We start from the raw sequence: 15,859 nt of genomic DNA, 5'->3' as shown, positions 1-15,859 counted from the left end.
ATTGCATGAAAATGTAATCACATGTCAGTTCTAGTATAACATATTTGTTCAATGAATAACCGTTTATCATCTTCATTTCTTCTTGGTGTAGCAATTTTAATGGCCAGTAGTGTAGAATTTTGGAGTATGCTTTCTTGTGACAGCGTATTTGACATTTATGGAGGCCGAAAATCGTCTCTGTGGGAATCAACATGGGATCCGAATACAATGATCGTGTGAAGCCCCGTTTGCACTGTTCGTCCAGGAGACCAAGAAAGCAGTGGATGAAGACGCCCAGTACAGTTCCGCACTGAAACTTAATTAACAAACACGAGTATCAGACCAACTGTGTGACTGGACCGAAGAGTTTCTAGCAAACAGAAGACAGCATGTCATTCTGAACACAGGGAAGTCTTAGGGCGTAAAAATGACTTCGGGCGTGCCCCACGGGAGTGTTGTAGGACCATTAATTTTCACAAAGTACAGAACATAGTATTCGTAGGTAAAGTCGTAGTTTCCATGAGACTTTTCGTGTGTCATACTGTTATGTACAGAGAAGTAGCAGCACTAGTAAATTTTAGGTAAATGCAGAGGATCGATGTTGTATGGAGTGCGAATCGACCCTCAACATAAATCAATGTAAGCCCTTTCATTGTAAGCTTACATGTTTACCTAACGATCACTGGAAGAAGTCAAAAAGTACTCACGTAGCACTGATTGAACAAGTTTATTATCAAACATTAATAGTGCGTCTACTCCAACGTGGACTGAAACAAAACATAAAATAAATCCACGCTTGAAATAGAAGAATGTACTTCAGGCGGCTGAAGGCAAGTTAGATTGTCACTGAACCTATGTGCACTAGACACACACATTTTATAAAAGTCAAAGTCGTATAGAACACTCAGGATTGACTTTCGATGTGAATAAGCCTTTTGGCGACAGCTATTCTGTACCATTTTTATATTGCTGACAATTTTATTGGCTATGGTTGGCATGCAACATCAGCTTTTAATCGTTCACATCATAGCGCAACCTTAGCTGCCATTTATGTATGTTAATCTTGTAAATGGTCTATAACCGAACCTAGTAGCACTGTGCCAAATAAAATACAACTGAAGGTTTTCTATTTAGCAGCTCATTTTTCACATCCATGTGCATACAACGACGTCTTCTTCAGCGAGGAGGCCAGGAACACCCTAAGTCTACAGTGGTGGCTCCCTTGGTTGTGGAGTCAGACGTAAATGGCAGCAACGTCACGGAGGCGCTCTCACTGGAGCATCCTGACTGATGATTCAGTCCATGTGTAATCGGAGCGAACTGGTCTGGTTTGACCTGGCTGCTGTCCTAAACACCACTCGGTGATAGGAGAGAGTCGGGCCGATTTTCAATAGTATGCCTTTCAGAGGGGAATAGGTCTGCGCGACCTGCAGCCCCTAGCAGCCCTTAGGCTATCCCCTGGTGGCTAGTAGGAGCATGGCCGTCCGTCTTCTAGAAAATTGTCCCATGTGTGTTACGCATATTTGAAGCACTAATGTGATGTTGGTTACTGACAGTGGAGGCGTTAAGCCTCGCTACAGCGACTTCCAAAGCAAATCTAGGAGCATGGCTGCGGAGTCTTTTGAAGTAGAACGACCGTACAAAATTAATCGTGGATTAGAGAGGTGTCAGACGGAGAATCATTGTAACAATCCTCAGAAAATGTAGTCCATTTACAAAGACAGTACCTTACAAAACAATTGTTCGACTAATACTTGAATACTGCCGACCAGTTGGGACCCACACCAATTACAGTTGATAGTGGAAATAGAGAAGATAAAAAAAAAGCAGCACATCCCGTTACAGGTTTTCATTTAGTAAATGCAAAGGCGCCTTCGAGACGCTCAGCCAAACCCAGTGGCAGACGGTGCAACAGAGGTGTTCTGCATCAAGGAATGGTCTAATGTTAAAATTTCGATAGAGTAGCTTCCTCGAAGCGTCAGCCAATGTAGTGCTTCCTCCTACGTATATCCGAGGAAAGACCATGAAGATAAAATCAGAGATTTGAGCCCACACCGAGGTTCTGCAGCAATCATTCTTTCCACAAACCGTTTGTGACTGGAAAATGAAAAGGTTCTCCCTTTTCCTTTTCCAGTGGCAGCGGTACACAAAGTACCCTCCACCACACACAGTATGGCGGCATTTGAGTAAAGATGTGGGCGTAAATGTAGAAAATAGAACGCTAAGCGTTACTGTTACAGGATAGAGCAGTTAGGGATCGTTACCTAACGAGCAACGACTCTCATTACAACATAGGAACAAACATCTCTAGTATTTTTCTCTGATTAAATTCTATCGACTTTCTACTCTACAACACATCTGGCATTTGAGTATTCCCACCCACGCGCTAAATCAATCAAACAGCTGCAACTACAGTGAAAGGTTGCCCCGTTAATTACAGCGACAGGCATTTTCATTACCGTCGCATCGTATTTCATGGTAAGGCTAATATGAAAACGCCTGGTTGCAATTACGAGAGTACTAGAGGCCCTGCTTTCTGCGACATATATTGCGTCATAACACGCGCTGTAGACGTACTCTTGATGTTACTGCCTCTGCGCACAGAATGTTCGTTTACAGAGTAATCAACTGAATGTACGCTGTCAGGCGTTTCGCAAACCAAACATATACGTATTTATCGATATATCCTGTTATTCGCTGTAGTTAGGGAAAGTACTTGATAGCAAACAACTTTATACGAGAAATTATGATTTTATATCTGAATTCTTCCGTTACTTCTTGGCAGAACAGTTCCTCCATATTTCAGACTGAATAACAAGTACGCGGTGTTTGTTCTACTGAATTTTGTTTATTTCAGACACGTTTTCGTCTTATTAGGCCATCTTCAGCAAACAACTAACTAACGTCTGAAAAGGACACTAGTTATTAGGTAATCAAACGTTATAAGCAAAGATACATTCTACTTGTGTAGAGTGTTGAGCAGCAAAATTGTTTCTTAACTTTGAAATTGCAACTTACACCATGGACAATATTAAGTATAATAAATAATTAAGCGACACAATATTGCTGCTTTTGTGAGGTCTTGACATTGGCTGAGAAACCGTTAAACTGAGCACTCTATATTTATATTCAGCAAAATGGTTTTTTTTTGACATTGTAAACTAAACTTTAGGCAATGGACAGCACCACACACAATAATTCAAATACACAGTCTTATAGTATTACGGGATATATGGTTACCTAACAGCTACAGTCCCTTTCAGTCGCTAGTCAGTTGTTTCCTGAAGGTGGCCTAATAAGCCGAAAACTAGTTTGAAATAAAAAAGTCAATAGAAGAAAACAGCGTACTTGTTATTGAAGCCTAAAAAGAATTTGTGCGTTTTTTATTTCTCTAGGACTGTAGATCTTGCGTAAGTAGCTTCCAGAAATTTACACAGACGTCACTGAAGGGCTGTTATCACGACGGTGCACCAGCCCACTTTAATAATACTTTTCAAGACTATCTTTGTGAAAGATGTATCGGAAGAGAAAGCCCTGTCAGTTGATCACCAAGATCATCATGTTTAATACCAATCGACTGATCTCTTAAGATGATGTATTCCATTTCTGTGGCCATTCGAAAAAAAATTTTTGTGGTCCACGAACAGAATTTAACGTAGTACATCCACGAAGGTGAACGTGAAATTCTTGCACATTCTGTGAAACGGAATAAAGGCCAATACCTTATTCACCGGGCAGTAGATTGTAAATCACGGGTACATATAGGTACTAGTATCCTTAAGCACACCGTTGTTGCAACTGGTTCCTCACAACAGACAATACCCATGTGTCTCTTAACTAATTCAACACTATCGATATCAAGGAAACGATTAGTGTGCTCATATGGATGGGTTTCGGCTGCATCTTCTTCCAGAACATGCTTCATACGGTATAACTGATTTCTGGCGGCAGTCTTTATAAGGCTGTAAACACTAGTCAACGAAAGTCAGTGTGCCTTAGAAAGCATGATACTTCAGATTGCAAAGTCCTGACATATTCTGCCGGTGTCAGGGGGCTACGAAACGAGGTACTCCAGATTTTATGTCGTCTGTTAAACTTCATTCAGGCAAATAGCATTCTTACTCCAAATGTAATGTACTTTCCCATGTACTGGACACTTGCAGTCAAAGCGAAAGTTATGAGAACTGTACCAGTGAACCGACGCTAAATTCACAACGTTAATGCTTTACGAACTATCAAACAGGTACATAATAAGGAAAAATAGATTGTTCTAAGAGGAGGAGGAAGAGAAGTACAGAAGGACAGAAACAATAAAAGAACAGTCACATGCAACCGTAAGCCTCTTCAGCTGCAACATACAATTCATCGTCTGATGACTTATTAGTTCCTGTCGTAACTTCCTACTTCACGTCAGGGTGCTACGAAACAAGGTTCAACGGATTTTATGGCTACAAAACTTTAGACAGATGTTGACTGAGTTTTATGGCCTCTTTATATCCTGCAGGATGCGGTAAAACCACTGATGATCATCTTATCAGTAAATTATTTATTCATCAAATCCAGATGAAAGTAAAAAAGAAACGTGCTAAAGCTGTTAAATAGACATTTGGGAATTATGTTCCTACCATTATGACTGTTCACTGGGTGGCAAATTGTTGTCCGCATTAAATTTTAAGGAATCAAACGAAAAAAGGCTTCCAGTTGTGGCTTCGTTTGGGTACAAAGCGAAGCTCTATGACCGTCGAAAGTTAGAAAATTCTTCCGGTAAAGAGCAAGCACGAGCTGTTTGAACTACATTTTCAAAGGGATGACTAAAATACAATGTCAAAATTATTTTCAACTTCGCAACCGGTGCGAACACGTCGTCTTAATGGTAGATGTTTCCCCATTTAGAAAAAATTCATATAAATCTGTTTTACTTGCTATTATCACATTGATGAATTAGCTTTGCGAAGTGTCCTTAAAAGTAAGATATCTCAGTTTGTTAAGTCGTTGCATACAAATAGTTGAGAGAAACGTAGTAAAATATGGTTGCTAATAACATTCATTGTGGTAATAAGTATACGGAAAAAAATTAATGCTTCGGAAACTGAATACATAGTCGAATTTTATAGTAATGAAGTACATGAAGTTTTACTGACAAGTGTTTGCCATGAATCCACAGAACTGTTTTTACATTTCTTGAAGGAGATGCTGAAAAGAGATTAAAAATAATTTCTCCCGGTGCACTGCATCATGCAAGCTAGTTAGCAAGAGAAATTTACTGTCCAATATGTTCCTACTGAAACCGAAACTAAAACCATGCATCGAAATGAGAATAGTTTAAAAGCTGTTTCAATTTTCATAGTTAAGATCAATGTTAAACTATGGCACTTGTGTGTAGTGCAGATGTCAAAGCGCCTGATAAAGATCCAATGTTATTAAAACCATTTAAAATTTTCAACATGAAGGACGCAGTGCTGTCCAAAGGAGTTCTGAATAAAATTAGCAGATACTTTTGGTATTTATCTTATCACTCTTTGCTGATGATATGCGAACCAAATTTAAAAATGTGTCTCCTGTTTCTGCCTGGAATTTCATAGAGAATTATCTGGTAAGTTAAATATCGTTTTAATTTAGTATTACACCTTCGTTTTGTTTCTGTTTTCTCATTTGCAGCTCAACTGTTCTACATATGTAGATATGAATACTTCATTTGTATGTGAAGAGCAATTTTCAACTGCTGCTACAAAGTCAATGAATTGTGAATACTGAGTAGGTAACGCTTAAAAGACTTATTATTCCTTTTGAAAATGTTCCAGTTTCCTAAACCCAACTGATAATATTGAAATTTTCTGTTTAAATCACACCTACATTTCTTCAGTCAAATGGACATAATAATTTCTGTTCAACACCAGGACAAAAACATTTTTACCCAGGTGACGACAGTCGATGACACGAAACTGATGTTATTTTCTCTGCAGATGGAACTGAAATTTAGGAGATGGTTACGTGCAATAAATCTAGCAACACTGTCGCAACAAAACAGATATTTACAGCTCTTTTTATTGCTGCAGATATTTCATTTGCCTCACAACAACAAAAATATGAAATAACATAATTTCTTCAAGAATCATACACAGTATAGACGTAACGAGGTCTCTACAACATACGCATAAAAAGGGAAGCACAACATGTCATAAGAAATTACCTTTACGTCTCACTTTATTTGCTGTAGCTTACAAATGGAGTTTGCTATTAACGTTCTCTTATTATTTACGTGATATTCTTATAATAAAGTAAATATGTACACTTATCCTAATAAGCTAGATATAAAAGTTAACTGATTGGAAAGCAAGAAAACTAAAAGTGAGGTTTAGAAGAAGGCTTAGTTATACTTCACTTTTGGGATCACATGATAACAGAGACTAAATGGAACAGCGCAAGGGGCTTTCGATAGGGTGTGGTTGAAGGACGTCGAAGCAGTCTGTGACCGAATATGTTTTGTCTGTTACTCGTAGTTTCCATATGTCTGAATGAAATTATTTTACTAGCGTTAACAATATTCGATGTTTCTAGTAGATCGTGCTTGTTAAAAATGTACCGTGTTACGCAGTGATATCAACCTATGGTTTGTTGCAATAATGGATAAGAAATTCCACGGTCATACAATTTCGACATCATCCACTGACGAATTTCCAATCGTGCGGTAGAAGCTGTACACCACCAATAGGTAGTATATATTGAGAGCTGAAAAAGAAATACGAAGTACATTATAAAATATTATCGTTAAAGTGAAAGTCTGGTGATAGTCTTCAAGTCCTATCACCTGTAAAAGCAACTGATTTCTTCCCTTCACTATTTACCAAAACATCTTTTTGTATCATGATCAATAAAGATGGTGTTTGATACTGTTGTCTCTTTCGAAAAGTACCAAGTATAAAAAGTATGGTAAGTAAATACAGAAGCAATATTATAGGAAATATTACCTCATCCCAGAAACATTTAAATTCAAACAACTGAGATTTTGGATTTATACACAACATAACTCTCCACAATAAAAGTTGCTAGGTGCATCCGAAATTTATCTGAATCAGCTAACATTCAAATTGAGAAAGGAGGTGGACGAACCTTTAGTGCTGAGGATGTAAGACAGTGATTCCCGGTCCTTGTGTGACCATTACCCCTGAGTGCAATCTGATATCAGCAAGTACCCCACCCGTCTCTCTCAGTCATCAACATCAGCGATTAATTACCCTTTGGAAAGAAAACGAATTTTCTTTGAATACTTTTATTTTCAAAATGACGAAAGATAAACTATGTTTTGTTTTTGTAGGCGTTTTATTAAACCATGAGTTAATGGGTCAATGACACAATTGGTAGTGATTATTTCTAGCAATTCTAAATGCATTGCGGGTGATTTCTAACAGCTTATTTCCAGGAATTCACAATGCTTTGCGGGTGATCCCCATAGCTCCTTCTCAGAAAATACTGTCCATATTGAGGGAAGACAAAACATACTTGAAACTTCCTGGCAGATTAAAACTGTGGGCCGGACCGAGACTCGAACTCGGGACGTTTGCCTTTCGCGGGCAAGTGCTCCACCATATATATTTTTTTTAAATCTCATTTTGTTCGTGGCGGACGTCCCCTGACGCCCGTTGAAGTTTATTATTAATCCATTCACCCAGTTTTTTTTTTTTTTAATTACGGAGGGCAGCTAACCCTCTGACCGAACACACTGAGCTACCGTGCCGGCTCACAGCTTTAATTCCGCCAGTACCTCGTCTCCTACCTTCCAAACCCGAGTCAAGTCTCGGTGCGGCACACAGTTTTAATCTGCCAGGAAGTTTCATCTCAGCGCACACTCCGCTGCAGGGTGGAAATTTCATTCGGGGGACAAAACATACTTCTTCTACATCATTTCTCTCTCTGGTGATACTTGCTCCATCCACACTGTGCACTCCCATTTAAAATCAACAAAATTAAAATAGATGCTACACTTACTGTCTATAAATCACTTGATAACCGGACTCCTTATTACTAAACTGGCAGAAATTGAAATACGTCACACTGCCAATGCTTTGTGCCCGATGACTGTTACTACTACTAATAATAATGATGATAATAATAATAACAACAAATAATAAATAATAATAATAATAATAATAATACATAACAATACTGTGTATTCTATACAGCAGTATAGTACCCAATGCGTAGTTACTGTCAAGTTGAACTGCCAGCTATTTCAGCTATTGTCGTGAAGTGAATAGCGAAGTGATTTCTGGACTATTGCGAGAATTTTCATGAGATGTTTAAGCATATATGATGTATATGTCTCAGGTTTGCTGTAATACATGCGTAGTCCGAAGTACAAAGTATGCTTGTAACAGGTGAACAATGTGAGGAATCTAATGTCTTAAATTCCACCAAATTACTCCCGTGTTAATGTTAGCATTTGAAAACAAAACTAATTATTGGTAATTTACGTAATCAATACTGCTTACAGTTCTTACAAAATAGTGTTAATAGTAATGATCTTTAAAAAATTAGTTTAGTGACTGAAATACAATTAAAACACTTTGGTTTTAGCTATCAGATAATTTAACCACCCCTCAGGGGTCAATACTACCAGTTTGGGAAGCACTAGTGTAAAATAACATTCTGCACACTAGTCTAGGAAGCAAACAAAGTTTTTCTCTCCTAAAGATTATTACTAAATATTCATTTCTGGGACGGTACGTCTAGAGCACAAGACTATATCAGGTATCCAACATTATGTTAGGATTTTAATGAGAGAAACACATAACTCAGTGACACAACATACATTATTTCCTCCAGTTACTTTTATGGTCGATTCCAGCCAATTCATTATGTACCACGTACGAAAATCAGCATGCATCTCTGATAGTCAAAGCCCGAGATCATAAACTGTACGTCTGTAGAGGATCTCCGTCACAATAGTCATTACGATAAAATCTTGAGACGTTAAACGTGAACATTATGGAAAGCAGCAAAAGGTTGGTCTTATAATAAAGGATGCCATGATAGTGTGCGGTTAAACTTGGCAAGGACTGTACGGGCATATTGAAGTAACGGTATTTTTTGTTGGAAATCTGATCTCGAACGGAACAGGATTAATCGTAAATTGCTGCAGTATCCGCAGATTCATGACTAGATTATTGCGGAAGTGTCGAAAAGTAAGGTCCGGGTACACCGACGGGAGTTACTTCGCAACACATATTCTTTATCGGTCAGTCGAATTCCTGCCACGGTACGGCGAAGAATAGAAGGACGGAATGCTGATTAAGCGGTAGCATCATGCAAAGAGGAAAGTTCTCCCTCATCGTGATGCAGTTGCTACAGAACTACGCAACTTTCACTTCGTAATATCTTTCACACACGCCATGCCCACCGAAGACGTTGCAGAGACGGAGCATTTACCTTTGGCACTTTACATCTGTGACGAGTTACCTTTTAACTCTGAACTGATCTGAAAATATCCATGCACTGCCGAATCTGCTTATCACAAAGAAAATACTGTGCTGTTGATGGAATATAAATTGCTTTCACTTCATAAGAACAGGATTTTTACTTTGTTTCAGATAATAGTCCGATCATGGACGGAGAGTCTAAGACCAAAATATAGATGAAAAGTGAAAATAATTTACAGGCAACATTACTTTCTTTATTTCGAATAATACTACCGCTGTTGAACATTAGCAGATCAGTTGTAGTACTGAAGTACACAGCACAACACAATTACAGGATCACTTTTTCGAAACCCAGTAATTGGCTCCCATTTAGACACAGAAGTTTGAAATTTGGTTCAAAGGTGCCTGCAATCTTCCTCTATAGCGGTGCGAAAATATGGCCCCTGCGACATCACTCCCGGGATCGGCGACGCTTCAGACAACAAGGTGTCGTTACATACGAAAAAAAGAGCGCAGTTCAAAAGCTCATATGAGCCGTAAGGTGGGTTAATGATGTAACATTGGCACCAAATTTCACCACAATTCTGTCTAACGCCACCGTGAACGCGTGACCCAATGATAAGGTCATCACAGCCCCTCTTACCCACATTTTCTTTGAAGTCCTTGCGACGAAAATCATAACCACGACACTTAGCGCTGAAACAACGCAGATTTCATATGGGTGTCCGAGAAAAACATTTCAGACACATCGCCACTCAGAATCAATAGGAAAATCTCTCAGGGAGAGATCACAAGGTCGTAGTAGCTAGGATCAATACCGTTTCTTCAAAATCCACCAGAAACAAACACAAAACAATTTTATTTAAAAAAGCGGATAAAGTGTCACTAGAAGCCTTCCTAAGAGACAATCTCCATTCCTTCCGAACTGACTATGCAAATGTAGACGAGATGTGGCTCAAATTCAAAGATGTAGTAGCAACAGCAATTGAGAGATTCATACCTCATAAATTGGTAAGAGATGGAACTGATCCCCCATGGTACACAAAACACGTCCAAACGCTGTTGCAGAGGCAACGAAAAAAGCATGCGAGGTTCAGAAGAACGCGAAATCCCGAAGATTGGCTAAAATTTACAGACGCGCGAAATTTGGCACGGACTTCAATGCGAGATGCCTTTAATAGGTTCCACTGCGAAACATTGTCTCGAAATTTGGTAGAAAATGCGAAGAAATTCTGTTCGTATGCAAAGTACACAAGCGGCAAGATGCAGTCAATACCTTCGGTGCGCAGTGCTGATGGTACTGTTATCGACGACTGTGCCGCTAAAGCGGAGTTATTGAACGCAGTTTTCCGAAATTCCTTCACCAGGGAAGACGAATGGAATATTCCAGAAGTTGAAACACGAACAGCTGCTAGCATGAGTTTCTTAGAAGTAGATACCTTAGGGGTTGCGAAGCAACTCAAATCGCTTGATACGGGCAAGTCTTTAGGTCCAGATTGTATACCGATTAGGTTCCTTTCAGATTGCGCTGATACAATAGCTCCCTACTTAGCAATCATACACAACCGTTCGCTCACCGATAGATCTGTACCTGCAGACTGGAAAATTGCGCAGGTCGCACCAGTGTTTAAGAAAGGTAGTAGGAGTAATCCATCGAACTACAGACCTATATCATTGACGTCGGTGTGCAGTAGGGTTTTGGAGCATATACTGTATTCAAACAATAATGAATCACCTCGAAGGGAACGATCGATTGATACGTAATCAGCATGGTTTCAGAAAACATCGTTCTTGTGCAACGCAGCTAGCTCTTTATTCGCACGAAGTAATGGCCGCTATCGACAGGGGATCTCAAGTTGATTCCGTATTTCTAGATTTCCGGAAAGCTTTCGACACCGTTCCTCACAAGCGACTTCTAATCAAGCTGCGGGCCTATGGGGTATCGTCTCAGTTGTGCGACTGGATTCGTGATTTCCTGTCAGGAAGGTCGCAGTTCGTAGTAATAGACGGCAAATCATCGAGTAAAACTGAAGTGATATCAGGTGTTCCCCAGGGAAGCGTCCTGGGACCTCTGCTGTTCCTGATCTATATAAATGACCTGGGTGACAATCTGAGCAGTTCTCTTAGGTTGTTCGCAGATGATGCTGTAATTTACCGTCTAGTAAGATCATCCAAAGACCAGTATCAGTTGCAAAGCGATTTAGAAAAGATTGCTGTATGGTGTGGCAGGTTGCAGTTGACGCTAAATAACGAAAAGTGGGAGGTGATCCACATGAGTTCCAAAAGAAATCCGTTGGAATTCGATTACTCGATTAATAGTACAATTCTCAAGGCTGTCAATTCAACTAAGTACCTGGGTGTTAAAATTACGAACAACTTCAGTTGGAAAGACCATATAGATAATATTGTGGGGAAGGCGAGCCAAAGGTTGCGTATCATTGGCAGGACACTAAGGAGATGCAACAAGTCCACAGCTTATACTACACTCGTTCGTGCTCTGTTAGAATATTGCTGCGCGGTGTGGGATCTTTACCAGGTGGGATTGACGGAGGACATCGAAAGGGTGCAAAAAAGGGCAGCTTGTTTTGTATTATCACGAAATAGGGGAGAGAGTGTGGCAGATATGATACGCGATTTGGGATGGAAGTCATTAAAGCAAAGACGTTTTTCGTAGCGGTGAGATCTATTTACGAAATTTCAATCACCAACTTTCTATTCCGAATGCGAAAATATTTTGTTGAGCCCAACCTACATAAGTAGGGTTGATCATCAAAATAAAGTAAGAGAAATCAGAGCTCGAACAGAAAGGTTTAGCTGTTCATTTTTCCCGCGCGCTGTTCGGGAGTGGAATGGTAGGGAGATAGTATGATTGTGGTTCGATGAACCCTCTGCCAAGCACTTAAATGTGAATTGCAGAGTAATCATGTAGATGTAGATGTAGATGTAGAGGCATAAATGGAGTCAATAGAACAACCTCTTTCCTTGGGGCGTTGATTTACACGCGTTTTTCTCCGTCGAAAACGACAGTTCGCAGTGCGATGAGCAACTGAGAGATATTCTTGACAACCCTTGACGCTGCTGACACCCTCGGACGTTTCAGCCCTTCTGTAAGGATATTGTACAGGTTGGAACTACTACGGATCGTTCAAAACCGTCCGATGAAATTTTAACGTGATCGGAAGTAGGAAATAGTGCTCCTGTTTTCCGCACTGTTAGGGCATGACCACGTGAGAGGGCAACATTAACATGTGTGTAAATAAAACGGCAGAGGGTCCCTCTAAGACCATCCCGGTTCGGCGACATCCTCTGTGCCACCCACGCAACTTTGTTGAGCACGTCAGAAATGTACATTTAGAAATATCGACACCGATTCAGCCTGGCGACTGCTCTTGACCCTGAGGGCAGGCGAACCGCACCAAGGGGTTGTCGAAGGGTTTGCCTAACCCTCGGGCACTAGAGTAGCTGTCAGGCTGATTTAACGTCGAAATTTCTAAACGTACATTCCCAATATGCTCAAAAAAGGTGAATAGGTGCCACCGAGGGTGTTGCTCAACTGGGGGCTCATAGAGGAACCCTTTGTCGTTTCATTCACGCACATGTTAACGTTGCACTCCCACGTGATAGCGCCATAGGAGGCCGGAAAATGGGAAGGCTGATAAAGTATAACTACCCTTTGATGCTTGGGATAACGTCCACATGTTTTGAACGGTCCCTGTAATCCAACCTGTGCAGGATAGTAAAAATTACGGTCGCTCTGCAGTCCAAGAGGGTGTGATCACATTCAATGGGGATGCAGCCCCACAATGTCCTAAGAGAAGGGATGAAATGCCCGAGGGTGTCAGCAGTGGCGAAGGACGCCAATAACATTTTCCCGTTGCTCATCGCATTGCGAACTGTCGTTTTCGACCGCGAAATGTGTGGGAATCAACGCCCCAAGGAAGGGGCAGTTTCATTGTGGCACTTTATGCCATCCCCTGAGACCTTTTCGTGTCGACTCGGAGCGGCGATTGTCTCAAATATTTTCCTCGGCCACTCATAAGAAAACCGCGTGATTTCAAAAAAAATGTGTGTGAAATCTTATGGGACTTAACTGCTAAGGTCATCAGTCCCTAAGCTTACACACTACTTAACCTAAATTATCCTAAGGACAAACACACACACCCATGCCAGAGGGAGGACTCGAACCTCCGCCGGGACCATGGTTTCAACGTTTGGTGTCGTTGTTCTGAACTCCATCGCAGAGACGTCAAAGGAGGGGGTGGAACGTGGGGAAGAGCGGCTGTGATGACCTTATCGTCGTGGTTTTGGGTAGAATTATGTTGAAACCTGGTGCCAATATTACGTCATTAGACGACCGTACAGCGCACATGAACTTCTGAGCAGTGGCCTATTTTTCGCCTTTGTCGACATCTTCCGTTCGAAGCGTTGCCAAGCTCGAGGGTGACGTCGCAGGGCGCTATAGTTTTTCACTATTTCAAAGGAATCTTGTAGGCACCGTTGGGCCAAATTACAAGCTTACACGCTGTAATGGAAGGCAATTATGTGGTTTCGAAATAGTGGTCCTTTAATTTTGTTGTGCAAAGTAGAAGTAGAGTAGGTGACGCGAAGAAAGACGAAGCTATAAATTAATAAATTGCAAAAAAGAAATATCCAGGACACAGAAATCATTATAATGCGAGTGGTAGTTGGCAGACGTGGCTCGTGATCAATAAACCTGCAAATCAGCAAAACGAACAAATTATTTGCCCCATTGTTGGTTTGGCGGTGTGGAAATCCATCGCACATCAATGTAAATCAACCGCTCAGCTGATCACTAAACATGCCCGTACTGACCAGGGTGGCTAGCGGTAAAGACACTGGATATCATTCGGATGGATAGTGAGTCAAATCTGCGTCTGGCCATCCAGGTTTCCATAGTTTCACTGCAGCAATTAATGAATAGTTTAGAATAATATGTGGAAGAACTTTATTATCTATATCAATGGATGGTGACATGGCGATGGTCATAAGTCAATAAGAAAACGGTCTTACGATCTAATGAGCTACATTTGCTAGTTCTGCTTCTCAGAGACATGTCTCCGAGAAGTTCTCTTGCTCACGCAATTTTTAATATGTGTAGGTCCCATTGTGTTTGGGTCGTTTGAACATTTGTTCCTTCGGACGGGACATCAGCTTTTGCCATTTCGAAGTGAAGACGATTTGGAGTGAAATTAGCAGACTTTACAGACACAGCTGCTGCGGAATATTACATGCTGTGTTGAGTTTATTTCTGATCCTATGTAGGTTGACATTCTTGTAGGAGACCGTCCGTCAAGTTATTGCGTAAATGGTAGAAGGTAAATTGTTCCGATTTCATGATATTGCTGCTGTTTCCGTATTTCATTGCATATTTTTATGACAGTGTATCAACTTTCAGTCTTTTTCCCCTTCTAACGAGGGATTGCATGTATATTCATGGTCGTGCATTTTCCTTAGGGATTACTATTCTCTACAGAGAGACAGTGTCTTAAACACCATTCATCAGTTTTGTTTACAGTATTAATTTTTTAACACTATGAACGACCAGTTCTTCCAGCAGACATTGACAGTGCTTTACAATGAAATGTGCTTCAAGTTAATAATGTATTAGATATTTGTCAACTGTCTGTAGCTGCAAATAAAACAAAAGTAATGGAAAAGGAAAGGAAAGGAAAAATGTAAGAAGCACAATACTAGTCCTAAACAATAAGATAACTGAAAAGGTAAATTCGTTTAAATGTATCGGAATCGATACAAAAATAACCTAGATATGGTATAAAATATACTGAAATGTAACGCTAGAAATCGTTGTTTAAGGAGCTACCTTGGCAGAACTATAGAGAAAAACATAACATTAACATGACACAAAGGGTGGCTAAGTCTGCTCTTTGTTTGTGAGTCATGGATTCTAAGAAAAGGAGAGAACAAAGAATTGGATAAGCTGGGGTCACTCCGCGGACATTATAAAACAGAGCGCTAAGTAAAGACATACGACAGCAATGAGACCTGAAAACGACGTTGGTAGAGGATACTGGGCGCTACCCAAAAACGCTACGGCCACATCGAACGGATACCACCTGAGCATCTGCCATGGCAAGCATTATATTTTAACGAAATTGAAAGACGGGATATACAGGGTGATTATAATTAAAATTAAACTTTCAAGACGCTTAGAAATAATACCACTTGTCAGAATGACGTCAAATTGCAACGGAATATTATCGGAGAAGGGGAAAACCGTATGGTAGAAGAAAAAAGTGTGAAAATTGATCAATAGATGGCGCTATATGTGTCAGAATAGTAAATGAAACCACCTGTCATGCGCATGAACCATTGAAATTGGTAAAACACGCCGGGCACACGGCTTTTGCTGCCTCTATCGCTGTATCCCTCCCTCTCTCTACCTCCACACCCACCTTCTCCTTGATCAGGGCTGTTTCCCTCTC

The 15,859-nt window shown here is 40.4% G+C and overlaps 1 protein-coding gene across 1 annotated transcript in view; it reads right to left on the bottom strand.

Moving 5' to 3' along the window:
* Positions 1 to 6,006: 6,006 nt before the first annotated feature.
* The window catches only part of LOC126172823 (uncharacterized), a 103,243-nt gene continuing 93,390 nt past the window's right edge, over positions 6,007 to 15,859 (bottom strand). Inside the window, exon 7 of the mRNA XM_049920910.1 lies at positions 6,007 to 6,708. Within this exon, the coding sequence (XP_049776867.1) occupies positions 6,623 to 6,708 (86 nt within the window). The 3' untranslated portion in view covers positions 6,007 to 6,622. The remainder of the gene's footprint in view (positions 6,709 to 15,859) is intronic.

Source organism: Schistocerca cancellata, chromosome 1 (genome assembly GCF_023864275.1).
Source record: "Schistocerca cancellata isolate TAMUIC-IGC-003103 chromosome 1, iqSchCanc2.1, whole genome shotgun sequence".
In the NCBI taxonomy this organism is placed as follows: Eukaryota; Metazoa; Arthropoda; class Insecta; order Orthoptera; family Acrididae; genus Schistocerca; species Schistocerca cancellata.
This window is presented reverse-complemented; position numbering and strand designations above follow the sequence as displayed.